At 39.3% G+C, this 19709-nt stretch overlaps 1 protein-coding gene across 2 annotated transcripts in view; it reads right to left on the bottom strand.

Annotated features, from left to right (window-relative positions):
• Positions 1–19709, bottom strand: part of MICU1 (mitochondrial calcium uptake 1) — a 212693-nt gene that overhangs the window by 36489 nt on the left and 156495 nt on the right. For both annotated transcript variants that reach the window (XM_060092032.1, XM_060092026.1), the window contains 2 exons: positions 14160–14297; positions 1907–2015 (listed from right to left, as the gene is read on the bottom strand). In XM_060092032.1, coding sequence (XP_059948015.1) covers positions 1907–2015; positions 14160–14297 — 247 coding nt within the window. The remainder of the gene's footprint in view (positions 1–1906; positions 2016–14159; positions 14298–19709) is intronic.

Genomic DNA, 19709 nt, shown 5'->3' with positions numbered 1-19709 from the left:
ACACTTTACCAAAGAAGATATCTGAATGATGAGAACACAAAAAGTTGCTCAATAGCAGAGGTCATCAGGGAAGTACAAATTAATAACACAATAAGGGGACTTCCCTGGTTGTCCAGTGGTTAAGAATCTGCCTTCCAATGCAGGGGACATGGGTTCGATCCCTGGTTGGGGAACTAAGATCCCATACGCCACAGTGCAACTAAGCCCACGCGCTGCAGCTACCGAGCATGCAAGCCACAACTAGAGAGCCTGAGTGCCGCAACTCCAGAGCTCACATGCTCTGGAGCCCGTGTGCCACAACTACAGAGCCCACGCACTCTGGAGCCTTTGCGCCACAACCAGAGAGTCTTCACGCTGCAAATACTGAGCCTGCATGCTGCAACTACTGAGCCTGGGTGCCACAACTAGAGAGGGAAGCCCGCACACCTCAATGAAGAGCCCGCGTGCCACAACAAAAGATCCTGCATGCCACAACAAAGATCCCACGTGCTGCAACAAAGACCCGACACAGCCAAAAATAAAACAAAAAAATAAATATTAAAAAAACCAAACAAACATGAGATACCTTTATATACATTCCAGAATCACAAAAATTAAAAAAGACTGATACCACCAACTGTTGACAAGAATGTGGAACCACTTGAACCGCTGTACATTGTTAGTGGGAGTATAAAAAAGATACACTATGAAAAAGGGTCTGAAAGTTTTTTTTATAAACGAAATACATTTCTCTAGACACAGCAATTTACTCCTAGGTATTTATCCAAGAAAAATGAAAATACATGTCCTCAAAAAGACTAACACAAGAATATTCATAGTGGCTTGATTCAAGATAGCCAATAACTAGAAACAGCCAAGGTGTCCAACAGAAGAGTGGACAAACAAATTGTGGTGTATTCATACAACGGGTTACTATTCATAAATAAGGAACAAACTACTGTACATGCAACAGCATGGGTGGATCTCAAGCACACGCTGAGAGAAGCTTTAGAAAGAGTGTACATTGTATAATTCCATTTATGTGAAGTTCTAGAACAAACAAAATTAATCTATGGTGGAAAAATACACAGAATTAAGATTGCCTCGTGATAACCAGGGGCAGAAATTGACTGTGAAAGGGCACAAGGGAACTGTAAAAAACTACTGAACTTCAGTTAATATTCATGCTGAAGTATTCGGGAGTGAAGTACTTATGTCTCTAACTTAACTTTGAATGTGTCAAAAATTAAAAGAGATTGATAATCAGAAGGATAAATATATGCAGAGATATTCTACCAGGGAAATATAGCAAAATATTCATTGAGGTGGATATATGGATGTTCTCTGAATAATTATTTCAACTGTTATGTATGTTTGAAATTTTTCATAATAAAATATTGGGGAAAAAACTGTTTTCAATTCCTCTGCTCTCTCACACTGTACAAACTGGAACTGAATTTGTATGAAGTAAGCCAATAGGGGGTGCTATTTTCAGAATCATGATTTTATCTTTTAAAGAAAAACACAAAAACTTTAACATGAAAAACAAACCAAACCATTCCTTCTCAACAAAGAATGAATTAAAATGAACAGCAACTTTAGCTTCACATTATATATGTCATAACTCTGGCTCTAAAGAGAGAATGTCTGAATTTCATTCACTGTGCCTCAGCTTAGATGCCTGTTTCAAAGACTAATCATTTAAAGATGGGAATCTGCCTTGACTATATAGCCTTTAGCACAAGACAATATATTTGCTGAATTTGGCCTCTCAGGGTGAAATGCAAGGCTCATACAGTGTCAACAAAACAAATCAAAAAACAATGTCAAGAAAAATTCACGTATTACTGTTAAGGATGGGTAGTCACCTAATGGATTACAGATTCAGTGTTTATAGCGTCAAGAAAAAAATTTTGGGTTTCATTACCTTTATCAAGAGATGCACCAGCCATATGGTAAAAGCTCAATGCAGTGTCTACATCATTAATGTTCTTTAAGAAAGTAAAGAAGTTCTCCACTTCCTGAAATGTCAGACCCTGAAATAAGAAAGACGGTTAAGTAAGGCAGGAACCTGTACAAAAAGCAGCATAAAAATGCAGAAAACTAGGCAGTTATTCATGCTTATAAATCAGAAATTTATGCTATGTCTAGAACAGAGACAACAAATTAGTCAAGGAATGTCGAGTTTGTACACAACAGGGGAACAAAACTCTGGTATTTTACCCTGAGAAATGCACGTTGGCTAATTGCTTTCCCCTTATATGTAAAATTTGACATGAAGCTGTTTAAAGTTATGGCTGGATATCTTTAAAGAAAATATTTCTAACTATACCCTCCAATTAGTCACAATATCTGTTGTGACACTTCCTAACTGAGCTGTAGCCACTTGATCTGTTATACATCATAACAAGTAAGACCCATCAGGACTTTCATTTTAATAATCTACTCATAGGCCAGTCAAGCTTTTTGAGGCTTAAGCTAACTGAAGAACCACCAAAGTCAGTAATATACATGGGAACGGTTTCAGCATTTAGCAGAATGCAAGCAACTGGGAAAGTTGTTCATTATCTCAATTTAAAAGCTACTAATGAAGCAATTTGCCATGTAACTTTAGTCTGATGGAAGTCTGTGAATGAGGAAATTCTTTTCAAAAGCTGGTCAAAGATTTGCTGATCTTTGATGCTACTTTCTATGATGGCTCAAGAGAGTAGTTGGATAAACAGGGATTAGAGGGAGGAAGATTTGTCCTATATGCCTGTTTCCCATTTCTCACACATCATGCTATGATGGAAATGAATACAATCTCTAAGAAGTGAGTAACACTGGGGAGACACTGAGGTTAATGCCTTCTAATGAAGCATCAGGTCCTTTTATGGACTGCAGATGTTGACGGGCTTCTACTCAGTACTGATCCTCTTCCGATCTCCATTTCCCCAAACTACAGAGCCCAGGAATCCACATCGGTAACTCAGTAAAAAGGAAACCTTAACACAGACAATCTATAGCACATTCCTGGTACTCTCCAAACTGGCCAATGGCATCTTTCTCATTTCATCAATCAAACTAAAAGCTAAAATACTCTGTGTATGATTATGTCACATGATCTTTTTAGTTTTTCTCCTTAGAATCATAGAACTTAAAATTTTTTAAATTGTGGAATATGATGACCATATAGAAAGGCACATAAAACAAACTGTTGTAAAATGAACACCCATAAAATCTCGATTCAGGTCAAGAAACAGATAATTATCAGCATCCCAGAAATCTCCCTCTCTTCCCCAACGTGACCCTTCCCAGTTATGAGCCTCTTCTCCCAGTGATAACTACTGCAACTTTTAGGATATTCATTTCCTTGCTTTTCATAAAAAATAGCTTTACTATCTATTTATGCATCCTTAGACATATGTTTAAGGAATTTAAGTATGTCTGTTTAATTTTATAAATGGAACCATGCAGTATGTATTCTATTATATATGGATTCTCTCTTTAAGATTTTTCAATGTTTTTGTGTATATCTGTAGTTCATTCATTTTTATTGCTGTAAGTATTCCATCGTGTGACTCTCTATTCTATTTGGGCTATTTCCTGTTTTTGGCAATTACGAATGGTTCTCCATCTGTATTTAAGCATTCATTCAAACATTTATGGAGCAACTACTATATACCAAGCTCCATAACTTTTGGCAGTGAAAAAGGCCTATATTAAATAATTCTGCTCCAACTTGAGGTCATTCTCTTAAGGTCACTCTCAGAGGTAGGGTTCATTCCTTGTACAAATGTCATAGTATGCTATCTAATGTAAGCACTAGGCTAGAAACAACATTATAAGAGGGAAGAATTCCACTGGATCAGAAGCACAGGTTTTACAATATCACCTACTTGTGGATGGATACACTAATACCATCTTCTCTTCCTCTTTATCAAAAGATGTGCAGAGGTGGGAACAACCCAAGTGTCCACTGATATATGAATGGATAAACAGAATGTGGTGTACACATATAATGGAATAGTATTCAGCCTTTAAAAGGAAAGACATTCTGATACATGCTACAACAAGGATGAAGCTTGAAGACATTATGCCAAGGGAAATAATCCAGTCACAGAAGGACAAATGCTGTATGATTCCACTTATACGAGGTACCTAGAGCAGTTAAATTCATACAGACAGAGAGTAGAATGGTGGTTTCTAGGGGTGGGCGGCAGGGGATAATGGGGAATTATTGTTTAATGGGTATGGAGTTTCAGTTTGGGAAGATGAAAAAAGTTCTGGGGATGAATGGTGGTGGTATTCTTTGCACAGCAGTGTGAATGTACTTACTGCTACTAAACCATTTAAAAATGGTTAAAATGGTAAATTTTGTTATGTATATTTTACCACAATTTTAAAAAAGACATGCTAAAGCTTTTCTATTTTTTTTATTAGGGTGTGAATTTCCACAGGCGAGGTAAGGATAGGGGTCTGAGTTTATGAAAGGGTTTTTAAGGCTAAAAGGTTGACATAAAATTCCTAAAACAGAAAGGGCATGGTAAAGGAATTGCCTCCCACTCTGATAAACAACCTCTGATGTATGTTAGTTAATTTATTGTGAAACATCAAATGCTCAAGACCACAGTGCTTATGTTGAGAATTATTTGAGAACAGATAGAAGAATCTAAACTGAGTGGTTATTCATTTGATGATTTAGAAAAACAGTGGAATACAACTCATACTATGCCATTATTAAATAAAAATGTGTAACATTTTGCCTTTTATTACATAGATATAATAAAAAATATTTATCAAGCACTATGCCAGGAACAGTGAGGAAAATAAAATTGCATTGGACATGGGCCTCCTTAAAGGAAAGATGATGCCATTCACAAAATTCTTATTCCTTGGTAATTACCTTAGTAAAAAATCCAGAAGTCTATTAGAATAAAGCTAGAATAAGACTATAGCATGAGGTTCGTGGATAGAAAGTGCAAAGATAGGCTTTTTGCAAGTTGAGATGCTCAGACTTAGAAGGCTACAGTTTAAGCACAATCTATTGTCAGGTGACTTGAACTGCAGACATAGTAGTGAAAAGGAAATATCCTTCTCTGAGGCTTGGCATTAAAGGGATTTTTTTTTTTTTGACATACTATGGGGAAGTGGAAGAAGCAGGAGTTATTTTATTCTGTGATTAACTGTTCAACAAACCAGTTATCTATCTATCCTTGGAAAGAAGAACATATATAAGACTGGGCTCTAAATGACTAAAAAAAGAAGATAAAATTAACAGTACTTTGACAATAGAAGTACTTCTTTATGTTGTTTAAAAATGAATTTAACATTAGAGAAGTTGTTAAACAAGCAAATAGAATTGCCTTTCAAAACTAAAAGCAACTGATAAAATGTTTAGGAGAAAACAAAATCTTCATGACCTTGGGTAAGGCAAAGAGTTTTTAGATATGACACCAAATGCACAATCCATAAAAGAAAAAAAATTGATGAATTAGATTTCATCAAGATTAAAAACTTTGTACTTCAAAATACTGAGAAAATAGACAAGTCACAGACTGGGAGAAAATATTTTAAAATCATATATCTGATAAAGGATTTGTATCCAGAATTATATAAAGAACTCTTACAACTCAAGGAGATCATAATAATAACCCAATTAAAAAAAAGATTTGAATAGACATCTTCCAAGCAAGATATATGAATGGCTAGTAAGTACATGAAACAATGCTCTGGATCATCATTCATTACGGAAATGCAAATTAAAATGACAATGAGATACCACTACATACTTATTATTGGGTTGGCCAAAAAGTGCCTTCGGTTTTCAAGTACAAATAAAAGACACATTTTTCATTTTCACCACAAACTTTATTGAACAACATATTCACCATTTTGTTCCACTACCTTCTGCCATTTTTCAGGCAACTTCATAATTCCATCTGCCCAAAACTTTTTTTTTTTGGTCTGCATTCAGTCTTCATTGCTGCGCGTGGGCTTTCTCTAGTTGCGGTGAGTGGGGGCTACTCTTCGTTGCAGTGCGCGGGCTTCTCATTGCAGTGGCTCCTCTTGTTGCGGAGCACGGGCTCTAGGTGCGTGGGCTTCAGTAGTTGCAGTACACTGGCTCAAGAGCGCATGGGCTTCAGTAGTTGTGGCATGTGGGCTCAGTAGTTGTGGCTCGTGGGCTCTAGAGCGCAGGCTCAGTAGTTGTGGAGCACAGGCTTAGCTGCTCTGTGTCATGTAGGATCTTCCCAGACCAGGGACTGAACCCGTGTCCCCTGCATTGGCAGGCGGATTCTTAACCACTGCACCACCAGGGAAGTCCCTTCCCGAAACTTTTTATCTTTTTGAGCAAAGAACTGTTCCAGGTGCCTTTTATAGTCTTCCAGGGAATTGAAATTTTTTCCATTAAGATCTGAATAAATGGAAATCCAAAGGTGCAATGTCTGGTGAATACAGCAGATGAAATGGAACTTCCCAGCCAAACTGTAACAGTTTTTGCCTGGTCATCAAAGGAACATGCGGTCTTGAGTTATCCTGATGGAAGATTATGTGTTTTCTGTTGACTAATTCTGGATGCTTTTCATCGAGTGCTGCTTTCAGTTGTTCTAATTGGGAGCAGCACTTGTTGTAATTAATCATTTGCTTTTCTGGAAGGAGCTCATAATAGAGGACTCCCTTCCAATCCCACCATATATAACATCACCTTCTTTGGATGAAGACCGCCTTTGGTGTGGTTGGTGGTGGTTCATTTAGCTTACCCCATGATCTCTTTCATTCCACATTATTGTACAGTATCCACTTTTCATCGCCCATCACAATTTGTTATAAAACAGAACGTTTTTGTTATGTTTAAGTAGAGAATCACATGTGGAAATACGGTCAAGAAGGTTTTTTTCGCTTAACTTTATGGAACCCAAACATCAAAGTGATTAACATAACAAGCTAGTGTAAATGACTACATTATTATATGAATGCATTTATATGAAATTTCCAGAAAAGGGAAATCTATAGACAGAGGAAGATTTATGGTCGTGTAAGGCTATGGCGGAAACGGGGATTGACTGCAAACTAGCATGAGGGATCTTTTTGGGGTGATGGAAATCTTCTAAAACTAGATTGCAGTGATGATTGCCTAACTCTATAAATTTACTAAAAATCATTGATGGGTAAATTGGTGAATTGTACACTTAAAATAATTTATACATACTTCATGATATACAGATTATACCTCAATAAAACTGTTTTAAAAAAAAGCAGTTATAGTAGAATGAGAAGAGGGGGAAGGAAAATTTGGCTTCCTCTGGAGTCAGCTCTAAAGCCAGATATCTAGTGCTGACAGGCCATAGGTAGTACAAACACATTGTAATGATGATTCCTTGCCTTGTCTTTTAATTGGTCATAGCAAATCCATCTGCCAAGAATCAATCTAATTGCCTGAGCTCCCTCTGTGGCCCATTAAAAAAATAAGTCTCCTTCCTTCTTCTTATATGCTATGTTTCTCACCAATCTAATCTCTCACCTGCTCCATTTTCTGCTTACTTTTAAAAAGCATTTAAATTATTTTTACACCAGGTAATATATGGATATGGTACAAAATGGTACACAGTACCAAGTAATTCTTCCTTTCCCCTGTCATCCAGTCTCCCTCCCTACATGTCACTGTCACCAATTTCTTGGGTACCTTTTCAGAGATGTTTCTGTACTTGTTTTGTTCCAATAAAGCATTTCCCCATTGCAAAGCCCAGACTTTTCTTCAACTGGTTGGTGTCTGGCAGCAGAGGGAAATTACACCATTTCCATTACTTACATTTCTATAAGAACCTAATAGTCCTGAAACATCACTTTCTTCATATGTTCATTCCTCCTGCTGACAAAATATCAGTGACACCCACTGTCAACTGGAAAGACCGCAAACTTTTTAGCTCAGTATACAAGGTCCTCTACAATCTGATTCCATAATTTACCTTTCTAGCTATCTCACTAAGAATCTATAGGTTAGAGTATAGCAACACTGTTTCTCTTGCTTCCTCTAAACCTTTCTGCTTATTCAAATCATGGAGAATAAACAGTGACAATAAACAGGTTCATTAGTAGTAAGATTATGGACTCTGGAATGAGACAGTCCTGGCTTTGAATCCTAGTGCCACCTCTTAAGACGCTGTGTGATCTCAGACAAATAACTAAGGCTCAGAAAAAGTATGTTTCATCTCAAAAATGGGGATTCTATCCACCAAGCAGGATGTGATAATTAGGGAGAAGATAAGTAAAATGCCTAGTACATAAAAAGTACTCAGTAAATAGTAGGGCAAAGTCCTTAGTAAGCTGGCAGGCTCATTACTACAGAGCCAGTGGCAGTGAATTTACTCAGTTATGTTCTGAAATACACTCTCTTCTCTGGTATGTGTAGGGCCTTGAGGGATAGGAAATAGGAAAAAGGTTGAGGTATATGAAACTAATTGTGTGTGGGGAAAACCAAAAATAAAACAGGGGGAAAAATATATAAAATTAAATCTCTTAATAGGAATTCACAGTTTAGTACCCCTTTGGGGGAAGTAAAGGTTTCAAAGCTAATCAGTAAAACAAAGCAAATCAGTAGAGTTCTAATCTTTTTTTAGTTTAAGGGTCACACCTCGGGTGCTTACATAGTGGCTTTGGTGGGCACCCAATAATTGGAGTTAGAGTTTTTCAAGGGCTCTGCCAGCAATGTTTCTAGAATCTGATATCCTCTGCAGACCACAATGTGGTTCACCTCTCAAATATCTGTGAGAATATGTGAACAGGGGAGCCCACATGAATATTATCCACAGAAAACATGAAAAGTTAATAATCTAATAGTTTTATTAAACTTGTTTGATAAATACTAACCCTACTTAATGGCTAGTAGCAAGATTAATAAGCAATGCTATACACAAAGACTGTTGAGGATAGGGCTGTAAGAGGAAACACATAGCAAAAGCAAATACCTTTATAACCTCTGTTTGTCAAAATCCTACTCTGCCTTTCAGGCAAAGTTCAAATTGTACCTCCTCCAAGGTACAAGAATTCTTACTCAGTCTCTTCAGCTGGTTCTAATCTTTCTCATTGGTGCTCCCAAAAGAACTCATTATCTTTATTAGGGTATTTAATATACATTCATCAATGCATTTGACAAACATTTGCCTATGAAACATCGTATAGAGGATGGCAAAGATAAGTAAGACAGTGCTCTCAAGAGGCTCAAAGTTGAGTGAGTTGTCTTGTACCATAATTATTTATTATCTGTCTCCCTCCACTTGAGGGCAGAGACTTGGTTTTGCTCATTCCTGTATTCCCAATATTTAGAAGAATGCCTGGCACATGGTGGGTGCTCAATAAATACTGAATATGAAATTATATAGTTCTTTGCATACATCTATTTTTTACTAAACTATTACAGATAGGTGATGGTTTTATCTTTTATCTTTCTCACAGCACCTGGCTTTGTGTCTTGAATATAGCAATGTCTGCCACTGAACTGTCATTTTCAATTCATCCTTCAGTGGATTTGCTAAATTATTAAAGTTTGCAGTTTCTGCACTCTTAACCATAGAGAACCACCACTGTGAATTACACTTACGAAGTCTCAGAAAACTCTCTTTCTTTTAATGAGGAGAAGGTAATTTGGAAGATGGAAAGTAAAAAAAGTTAAAGTTGAGTCAGATTTGACCTAGAAGAAAAAGTCACAGAAAAAAAAGATATTGAGGGGAATGGGGACAATCTGATAGTGGATAGGGACTGAACTTTAAAACAAAGCAAAAACAAAACATGTTTCCCATAAAGCAAAAAAAGAAAGAAAGAGAAGAAAAATCTGTCTTTGTTAAGTAAGAAACATGGCAGTTACTCAGAGCATGAATAGAGTAATTTTTCCAGGCATGGCAGGTTCCCCAATTCTTCCAGCTATTACTAAGGAACAAAACTAGAGACGCGGGCTTCCCTGGTGGCGCAGTGGTTGTGAGTCCGCCTGCCAATGCAGGGGACATGGGTTCGTGCCCCGGTCCGGGAAGATCCCACATGTCACGGAGCGGCTGGGCCCGTGAGCCATGGCCGCTGAGCCTGCGCGTCCGGAACCTGTGCTCCGCAACGGGAGAGGCCACAACAGTGAGAGGCCCACGTACCACACACAAAAAAACCCAAAAAACAAAAAACAAAACAAAACAAAAAAAACTAGAGACGCTGATGGAGCAGGCCTTTCCAGAGCAGTGGCTCGCAAGCCTAACTGCACATTAGAATCACCTGGGGAGACTTTTAAGAACTACTGATGCCTGAACTCACCCACTGAGCTTCTGATGTAGTTACTTTGAAGAGGGTCCCAACACCACATTTGTGAAAAATTCCCCAAGCGAGCCTACTGGGAGACCAGGTCTAAAGCACTGCCTTACAGGAAGAGTATGGTTAGAAGAAATAGAATTTTGCTAGAGAAGGGACAAGATCTGTAATAGGAAGCCCTGGATTTTATTAGTCCAGACTCTGGGTGGATCATTAATTTCTCTTTCTCTCTCTATATATTTTCAAAGGCAAAATGAGATCTAACAAAGCGGTTAGAAACACAAAAAAGAAAAATGGCTGTGAAGCACTGTATGGTCATAAAGTAATACACAAATAGTTATTTAATACCACCACTAGGACCTTCAATCTTTTAGGTCTGGTTTCATATTTTGTACAGAACTCCACACAGAAAATGATTAACATGTGCCAAATGAAAACACATTTTCATGTTAACAAATCCAAAGTGGAACAAAAGAAGCAATTAGGAAGCAGACAGTGATCCCCCTATAATGGGAAATGGTCCCAGAGAGATGGGTTGGTAACCTTAGGAGCAAAGGCCCTTCATTAACTCTCATTTTAGTTAACTGCTATGTTCACAAACTATTTAATCAACATGAGAGTACAATCAATCTCAATCTCCCTGCTAAGGCAGGCTAGAAATTCTGGGCCAGAAATAATTTAGCACCCCAGATTTTCATCACCTGACAAAATCTGTCCTTTCATTTCAGGGCTCTTTTGCAAGGTCTTCAGGTCCTAAATTAACTCCTGCCAAAGCTAAAATACTTTATTCCTTTAAGGGAGATGTCTTCAACACCCAATTTATTGCTTTTAAATATAAATTCACAACAAAACATGAATTAGCCTATCATGATAGATAATTATTTTAAGGTCAAATCAATGCCTGGACTAAACTTTAAAAATAGGTCTGGTCAAAAGAAAGGAGTGTTCCCTATAAAATCCACCTGTATTTGCAACTAATTTTCTGAATTACAATTTCCAACAGATATGAGCTGGGTACTAGGTAGTGTAGGAGTTCTCTCTGGGAGAAAAGCATTGTCCTCTGTCACTTTCTGTTAATGACTCTTCCTCCATAGCCAAGGGAACACCTTGGGCTGGACTGAACTCAGAGAAGCTGACACTTTTTCTCAGAATCCAGCCTGTTCTCAGTTGCAGTCCTCAGCCTGTTCAGAGGTCTGTTCAGCTTTTCAACATCCAAGACAAGGAGGAAAAAGTCTAGCTGATAAGAATTGTTTTCCACCAACTTGGGGCGATGCTATTCATGCAAGATTTCATGCACTAAGACTAATAACTAAGAAAACTGAGACAAGCACTAGCAATCCTATTTCTTATTTTCAGTTACTGAGTCTTTAAAGCTTAGAGTCTGCATCTAGGATAAGGCTCTTTTTTTTTTTTTTTTCTTTTTTTTGCGGTACGCGGGCCTCTCACTGTTGTGGCCTCTCCCATTGTGGAGCACAGGCTCCGGATGCGCAGGCTCAGCGGCCATGGCTCACGGGCCCCGCCGCTCCGCAGCATGTGGGATCTCCCGGACCAGGGCACGAACCCGTGTCCCCTGCATCGACAGGCAGACTCTCAACCACTGCGCCACCAGGGAAGCCCTAGGATAAGGCTCTTCAATTCATGAGGCCAGGAATGTTAAGTGATTTGTCTAACGTCCACAGAAATCTCTGAGGCAGGACTTGAACTCATCTTCTAGTTCCATGTCTACCACACCACACTACCTTGGCAATCCCTCATGGAACATGTTTAGTGCCAGGTCAGTTTCCCAGTCTTGGCCAAATGGTAACTGTTGTCAGGTAGAAAGGGTATTGAATTGAGAATGAGATCTGGGTTCTAGCCCTTGCATTGCTCTCTCCCTCTCTCTCTCTCTCTCTCTCTCTCTCTCTCTGTGTGTGTGTGTGTGTGTGTGTGTGTGTGTGAGATCTTTAAGAGATCTGGCCTCTTTACTAGTTTCTGGTTCAGTTTGTTCATCCCACTCCCTGGAAAGCCCCAGATGCTGACTCAATTCTACCATCTGCCTCTTCTTGTACGAGGTACAGCTCTGAAGGGTGTCACAGAGCAGTGTTGACAAGTGTCATCATAAATCCATGGTCTCTAATCTCAATGCTGCTCAAAAAAGGCCCAATCATCTCCTGAAATCTCTAATAATCTTATTCTCAATCTTTTTGCTTCTACGCTTGCTCCTTTCCAAACTACTCTTCATAAAGCAACCAGAGTCATCTCTTTAAACATACACATAGCCATGCCATTTCACTGATTACAACCCTTTAATAGCTCCTCTTTGCACTATGAATAGAATCCCAACTTGTTCCACACCTACAAGGTCCTGCATGTTCTTGCCCCCATCTCCCTCTCAGACCTCACCTCAGACCATTATCCTCTTTGTTAGTATGCTCCAACCACAATAGTCCCCTTTTAGTTCCTCACACATGCCAGATTCATCTTTCCTCCTTGTTATGGACTGAATGTTTGTGTCCCCCCCACCCCCCAAACTCACACACTGAAGCCTTAACCCCCACTGTGGCTATATTAGGAGATGGGGTCTCTAAGAAAATAATTAAGGTTAAATGAGGTCACAAGGCTGGGGCCCTGATCCTATAGGATTAGTGTCCTTATAAGAAGACACATTAGAGAGCATGCTTTCTCTCTCTGCACAAACACTAAGATCATGTGAGGGCATAGCAAGAAGGTGGCTGTCTATAGGACAGGAAGAGAGCCCTCATTAGAAACCCAGTTTGCTGGCACATTGATCATGGACTTCTAGCCTCCAGAACTGTGAGAAAAGAAATTCCTGTTGTTTAAGCCACCCAGTCCGTAGTATTCTGTTATAGCAGCCTAAGCAGAGTAATACACTGCCTCAGAGTTTTAAACATATGCTATTTCTTCTTTCTGGAGCTTCCTCTCCGTTCTTCCTTCCTCTTTCCTTCTTTTCTACTTCCTTACTTGTTGTTCTAATATGCCTTCCAATTGGACCATTGTAATAAAACAGCTCTCCCAAAGGTCACCATTTTACCAAAACCAATGGGTATTTATCATCTCATTTTACTGGACCCTTTCAGTCCCATATGACACTGTAGACCCCTTAGTTCATGAACACTCTTCTTCCTTGGCTTTGATTTCACTACTTCCTCTAGGTATTTCTCTAACCATTTCCTCAAGATTTCATTCTGGAGCTCCTTAAATGTTTGTCTTCTACTTGATCTTGCCCTTGGCTCATAGTTCTTTTCTGTTTAATATCCTCCTTGGGCAACTTCATCCATTCTTGTGGTTTTAATTCCAATAGTGTGTTGATGATTCCCAAATCTATCTCAGTCCTCTAAAGTAGATTTGAATATCCAATTGGCTGCTAACCATCTCTGCTTGGATAGTCCACAGGCATCTTAAACTCAAGATATCTACAAGTGAACACTTCATCTCCCTCTGTAAACCAGCCTGTCTCTTTATTTTTTATTTTTATTTTTTTTGTGGTACGCAGGCCTCTCACCACTGTGGCCTCTCCCATTGCGGAGCACAGGCTCCGGATGCACAGGCTCAGTGGCCATGGCTCACGGGCCTAGCCGCTCCGCGGCATGTGGGATCTTCCCGGTCCGAGGCACGAACCTGTGTCCCCTGCATCAGCAGGCGGACTCTCAACCACTGCGCCACCAGGGAAGCCCCAGCCTGTCTCTTTAAATTCACAATCTCAGTTCATGGTGCCACCCGTGGTCTGAACAAAAAACATGGGGTTATTTGGGGCTCTCCCCTCTTCCTCACTCACAGCTCTTTTTTTTTTTTTTTCAGGTACCAGAGATAAATCAGTCATAATTAGTCATTATTTCACTCTCATTATGTTAGTGCCTTTGCAATAACAATATGCTCCCATGGTTCCTTTTCTTCCTCTAGGCAAAGATACCTACCTTTCCCTCTTTGAAGTGCTTCTTGAGCTGCTTCTGCATGGCAGTCAACTTCTTAGACTGCACCCCACTGTAGGCCAGCAGCATGCCACCAAACTGCCTCTCGGTGATCCTCCCATCCACAGGGTCATGGCGTTCAAACTGGGAAGGGAACAGAAAGAGTGTTCATGGGGTCAAATGGAAAGTACTTTGACATGGAATGCAGAATGATCAACTGTGTTGGATGGCAGAGAATAGCTGATGGCTGGGACCATATTTTGAACTATAACTCTCATCAAGATTTTATTTTATTTTATTTTTATTTTTTATTTTATTTTTTTGCAGTATGCGGGCCTCTCACTGTTGTGGCCTCCCCCGTTGCGGAGCACAGGCTCCGGACGCGCAGGCTCAGCGGCCATGGCTCACGGGCCCAGCCGCTCCGCGGCATATGGGATCCTCCCAGACCGGGGCACGAACCCGTATCCCCTGCATCGGCAGGCGGACTCTCAACCACTTGCGCCACCAGGGAGGCCCCCTCATCAAGATTTTAAAAAATCAGTCAGAAACAAAAGATTTGTGTGTTCTTTTTTTTAATGTATCTATTTTATTTATTTATTTTTGGCTGTGTTGGGTCTTCATTGATGTGCATGGGCTTTCTCTAGTTGCAGCGAGCAGGGACTACTCTTCCATTGAAGTACACAGGCTTCTCATTGCAGTGGCTTCTCTTGTTGCGGAGCACGGGCTCTAGGCGCGTGGGCTTCAGTAGTTGTGGCACGTGGGCTCAGTAGTTGTGGCTTGCAGGCTCTAGAGCACAGGCTCAGTAGCTGTGGCGCATGGCCTTAGTTGCTCTGAGGCATGTGGTATCTTCCCAGACCAAGGCTTGAACCCTTGTCCCCTGCTTGGCAGGCAGATTCTTAACCACTGTGCCACCAGGGAAGCCCAAAAGATTTGTGTTCTTATTCCAGTTCTGCCACTGAGTTACCCAACTACTCTAAGCCTCAATTTCCTCATGGATAAAAAGAGCTGCTATAACATCTTATATACCTTCTAGATCAGGAGCTTCCTTGTGGGAATAAAAACAATGTTAAAACCCCATTCAAATTCATGAGTAATAGTATTAGTAATAAGTGCTCTCTGGATCATCCATGTCCCTGCTACTCAGAGAAAACTTAAAAGCTAATTATTACAAATTTGATCAATTATACATATGTAAAAGTCATATCAGTTCCTTGATCTGTACTTAATATTGTTATACATTCAGACCTCTAAGCATTTCAGAGAAGAGTAGTGTTTTCAGCTTTCCCCCAAAATGGTAATCAAATGCTAGAACAACGCCAGAGCTTGAAAAAAATGTATAGAGCATAGGATGCCTCAATTAGACATGCATACTTATCATAAAGCTACTAAAAAATCATGAAGTGTATTTAAACATGCAGATGGAAAGGTTAAGTATAAAGGACCTCTAGCTAATCTAAGTAATATCAGAAAACTAAGATTTTCATTTAAAAATGGAGAGAAGGGGCTTCCCTGGTGGCACAGTGGTTAAGAATCCGCCTGCCAATGCAGGGGACACAGGTTCGAGCCCTGGTCGGGGAAGATTCCACATGCCGCAGAGCACCTAAGTCTGTGCGCCACAACTACTGAGCCTGCACTCTACAGCCCGCGAGCCACAACTCCTGAAGCCCGGATGCCTAGAGCCTGTGCTCTGCAACAAGAGAAGCCACCACAATGAGAAGCCCATGCACCGCAACGAAGGTAGCCCCAGCTAACTGCAACTAGAGAAAGCCCGTGCGCAGCAACAAAGACCCAACACAGCCAAAAATAAATAAATAAAATAAATTTAAAAATAAAAAATAAATAAAATAAAAATGGAGAGAAGAAAGTTATCTCAATGCCAGCTGCAGTGTTAATGATACTTATAAATGCATAAATAACAAAATGGCTAAAGATGGGCCCAGAAACCAATTAGAAAGCAAAATGATTTCAAGATGGTATCATTTCCCCATGGTTTTATTGGAAAATATCAGTTACCAGGAAACTTTCAGATTCCTATGTGGCAGGGCATAATCCTCTTCTCCTAAGAGGGTTATATATAGACATAAGACATGGCCAAGTAAGGTCATGTCAACAAACATTTCCTGAATGTCTACTAGTTGTTTAGCAGTGTGTTAGTCATTGTGGAGTACTAGAAAGGAGAAGATTCAGTTTCTGTCCTTAGGAACTTCACCATCTAGTAACAAGATAAGATTTACACATAAGACACAAAATAAGGAAATATGTAGTTAATAATGAAATTCTCTCTCATTTTTTTCTTTTTTTGGCTGCACCACGTGGCATGCAGAATCTTAATTCCCCAACCAGGGATCAAACCCATGTCCCCTTTAGTGGAAGCGCAGAGTCCTAACCACTGGACCAGCAGGGAATTCCCCTCTCTGTTTTTATTTCCTTGGTTAGCTTGGTAAGTTGATATACCTTAATTTGTCTCCTCACTGGTCAGACTATGTCAGTGAGCAAGACACAGAATTACATTTTAACAACAGCAATCACTTACTGAAAATGTACTACGAGCCAGGTACTTCACCCATATATTCTTTCATTTAATCACTGTAACAACCCCGTGGAGTAGATATTATGAGCTCCATTTTACAAATGAGAAAACTGAGTGAAATGAAGTTAGAGCTCGGAGTCAAACACAGCTCTATCTGGATCCAAAGATTGTATCTCAGTGTCATACTATTTCCTCCTTTTAAGCAGTAGTACATATTCATCCTATAGGATAGCATTATGTTGTTTTGGATAAACTTATAAAGCAATGGTATTTAATCATATTTGAGTAAGAAGCAAAACTATTTCCAAAGAAATCAACATCATCAATATTAAGTGAAAGCCTCATTTGTAACTCATCCACTCAGTATTTCATGTTTGTCATACCATCACTTCTACAGAGCTGATTAATTTTTGACAGTACCAGAAGTTTTCAGGATTTAAGTTTGATTTATGATTCAGTTTACCATCCTGAAACAGAATGGAGGACTGATAAAATTTCTGCAAATGGGAGTACTATCTGCAGTGTTTAAATCAGATTTTCAGTGAAATGTGATACCCCAGCCAAAGTTGGGCTTCTTCAAAGCAAGCGAAGCAAAGCTATGGTCCTAGGCTTCAACAATTTAGGGTGCTCATTTTACCTTTATCTGGAAGATTTCACAGCTGTGGAGAAATCCCATACATTTGAACTAGATGAGTTCAAATGTACTAATATTGGTTGGTCATTCACAGTTCTATCTCTTTAGTATAATAGTATAATTCAAATATAATTCAAATACCCACTTCTTCCCTTCTGGCTGTCATGCAGCTGGGAGGCAAAAATAAGCCTCAAATTATCTATGGAGGAACAAGCTGTCCATGGCTTTGTAATACAGAGAAGACTGCCACATAAACATGAGGTCAAAATTACTGCACCGTTTTCAGTATAGAGGCAAAGATGAAGTTAATCAGTATTTCAGATCAGAACCAACCAATTAAATACACTAAATTATGTGTATTATGCCACCATGGTAATATAATGAGGAAAATTGTACATTCTTCTGTCACATATTTACCAACACATGTTGGCAGACAGGGGCAGGTATTTCAAATATTTGAAGCTATCTAATAACTATGGTTTGACATATACTAATTATAGCCTAGCAGTATTCATTTACTAAAACTGTGTAACTTTTACTCTGCTCTGAGGATCTGCCCCGTTGAACCCTCTGGCAAATGGACATTATAATTACTGAAAAGCCCGAGTGGGAAGGTGAATCTTTTTGGATGACCTCTATAAAGCTGGTTTAGAAGGGCATCTAAGGCTACATCCCATTACGCCAGTTTGAAATTATGTTTCACTAGGCAGAGCAGGCTCCTGGGCACAGTTGACAAAGTATGTATAAAACCTGATTAGCTTTGGTGAGCTAATGACTGCATGTTCAAATAAATGGACTTCTTAGTACACTCACCGGATCAACCAACTCTACAATTTATTATTCTTCCTTGGCATAAATTGAATGCAAAGCCACATTAACATCAAATTTGAGGTTATACATACTCACAAGTGAGGAAAACCAAAGAGTTTGTTCCCCTAGCCATCATAACCCTGTAGAAGCATAATTATATATATATATAAAGTGAACTAAAAAACTTAATTCAAATCTACAGTCAAGAAAAGAATACACCACAATATTCTTTAAGACAAGCTGTGGAGATATACTAAGAGAGTTTTGATTAACCTTTCCTGATGGAGAAAAGACAAAGCCTTCATGGGCTCTTTAAAGTCAAAATAAGATGGGACTTCCCTGGTGGTCCAGTGGTAAAGAATTCGCCTTCCAATGCAGGGGACATGGGTTCAATCCCTGGTCGGGGAACTAAGATCCTACATGCCACGGGGCAACTAAGCTCACGCGCCACAACTTCTGAGCCCGAGTGCCTCAACTAGAGAGAAGCCTGCATGCCACAAACTACAGAGCCCATGTGCCCTGGAGCCCACGGACCACAACCAGAGAGAAGCCCATGCACCACAACGAAGAGGCTGCGTGCTGCAACGAAAGATCCTGCATGCCACAATGAAGATCGTGCATCCACAATGAAGATCCTGCGTGCCTCAACTAAGACCCGATGAGCCATAAATAAATAAATAAATAACGATATTTTCTTTAAAAAGTCAAAATAAGACAAAATCAGTAATCCAACAAGCACAATTTCCCAAGCATTAGAAAAATCCCAGCATTACTTTAGATCCAAACTTAAAAACTAGTCTCAATCAAATTCAACCTGATACTCAGTTACTTAAGAAATGCTAAAAATTAGGTCAATTTAGCTGATAGGGGAATTCCTGACAGAGAGCAGAGTCTGTTCCCATTTCTTTAGTTAACATCACTGAATAAGATGAGTTTATACCTAAGTGAACAATTGGAAATTGTGTAAGGGGATAACCAAACAGTAGCTACTTTCTGCCTAAAAGTTTAAAGTCCATTAGACCAAAGAAATAAAAATTTTCAGACATCCAGAAGGTTATCACTAAGTGATGCATTATCCAGGTATTTTAATATGTATCATATTCTATGTATCACGAGTGCAAAACTCCTTAAATCCTGAGTAAAAAAAGCAATCTGTTAGTTTTTAACACATTATTATTTTGTGTTACAGTGGGAATTTTCCAAGTTGATTACAAAATATTTTAGAAAAAAATCTACAAAGTACTCTCATAATGGACAGTGATTTCAAAGCGATCTTAACAGACATTTGACTTAAATTACAAGCATGGAAAGTAAAACACATCACATCATTTTAGCTGTACATTTGTTTAAAATGTCCAATACTTCTGCCACTAAGGGGAGCAATATACCATGGTGCATAGCATAAGAGATTGAACTCCACCCCTTGGGGGGAAAAACTGAATCCTAGAGATTTAGAGGAGCCTTCTTCATCAATTCAAAAACTGCATAGTAGGGCATATTTCTCTGGAGACAGAAGGGACTGGGACAAGAATATAGCAAGCATGTGCAGAGTCTGGATCACATGAACATGCAGCTGGGTGTC

The sequence above is a fragment of the Mesoplodon densirostris genome, chromosome 1 (genome assembly GCF_025265405.1).
Source record: "Mesoplodon densirostris isolate mMesDen1 chromosome 1, mMesDen1 primary haplotype, whole genome shotgun sequence".
Taxonomy (NCBI): Eukaryota; Metazoa; Chordata; class Mammalia; order Artiodactyla; family Ziphiidae; genus Mesoplodon; species Mesoplodon densirostris.
The sequence above is the reverse complement of the archived record's forward strand: the minus strand, read 5'-3'. Positions and strand labels throughout refer to the sequence as shown.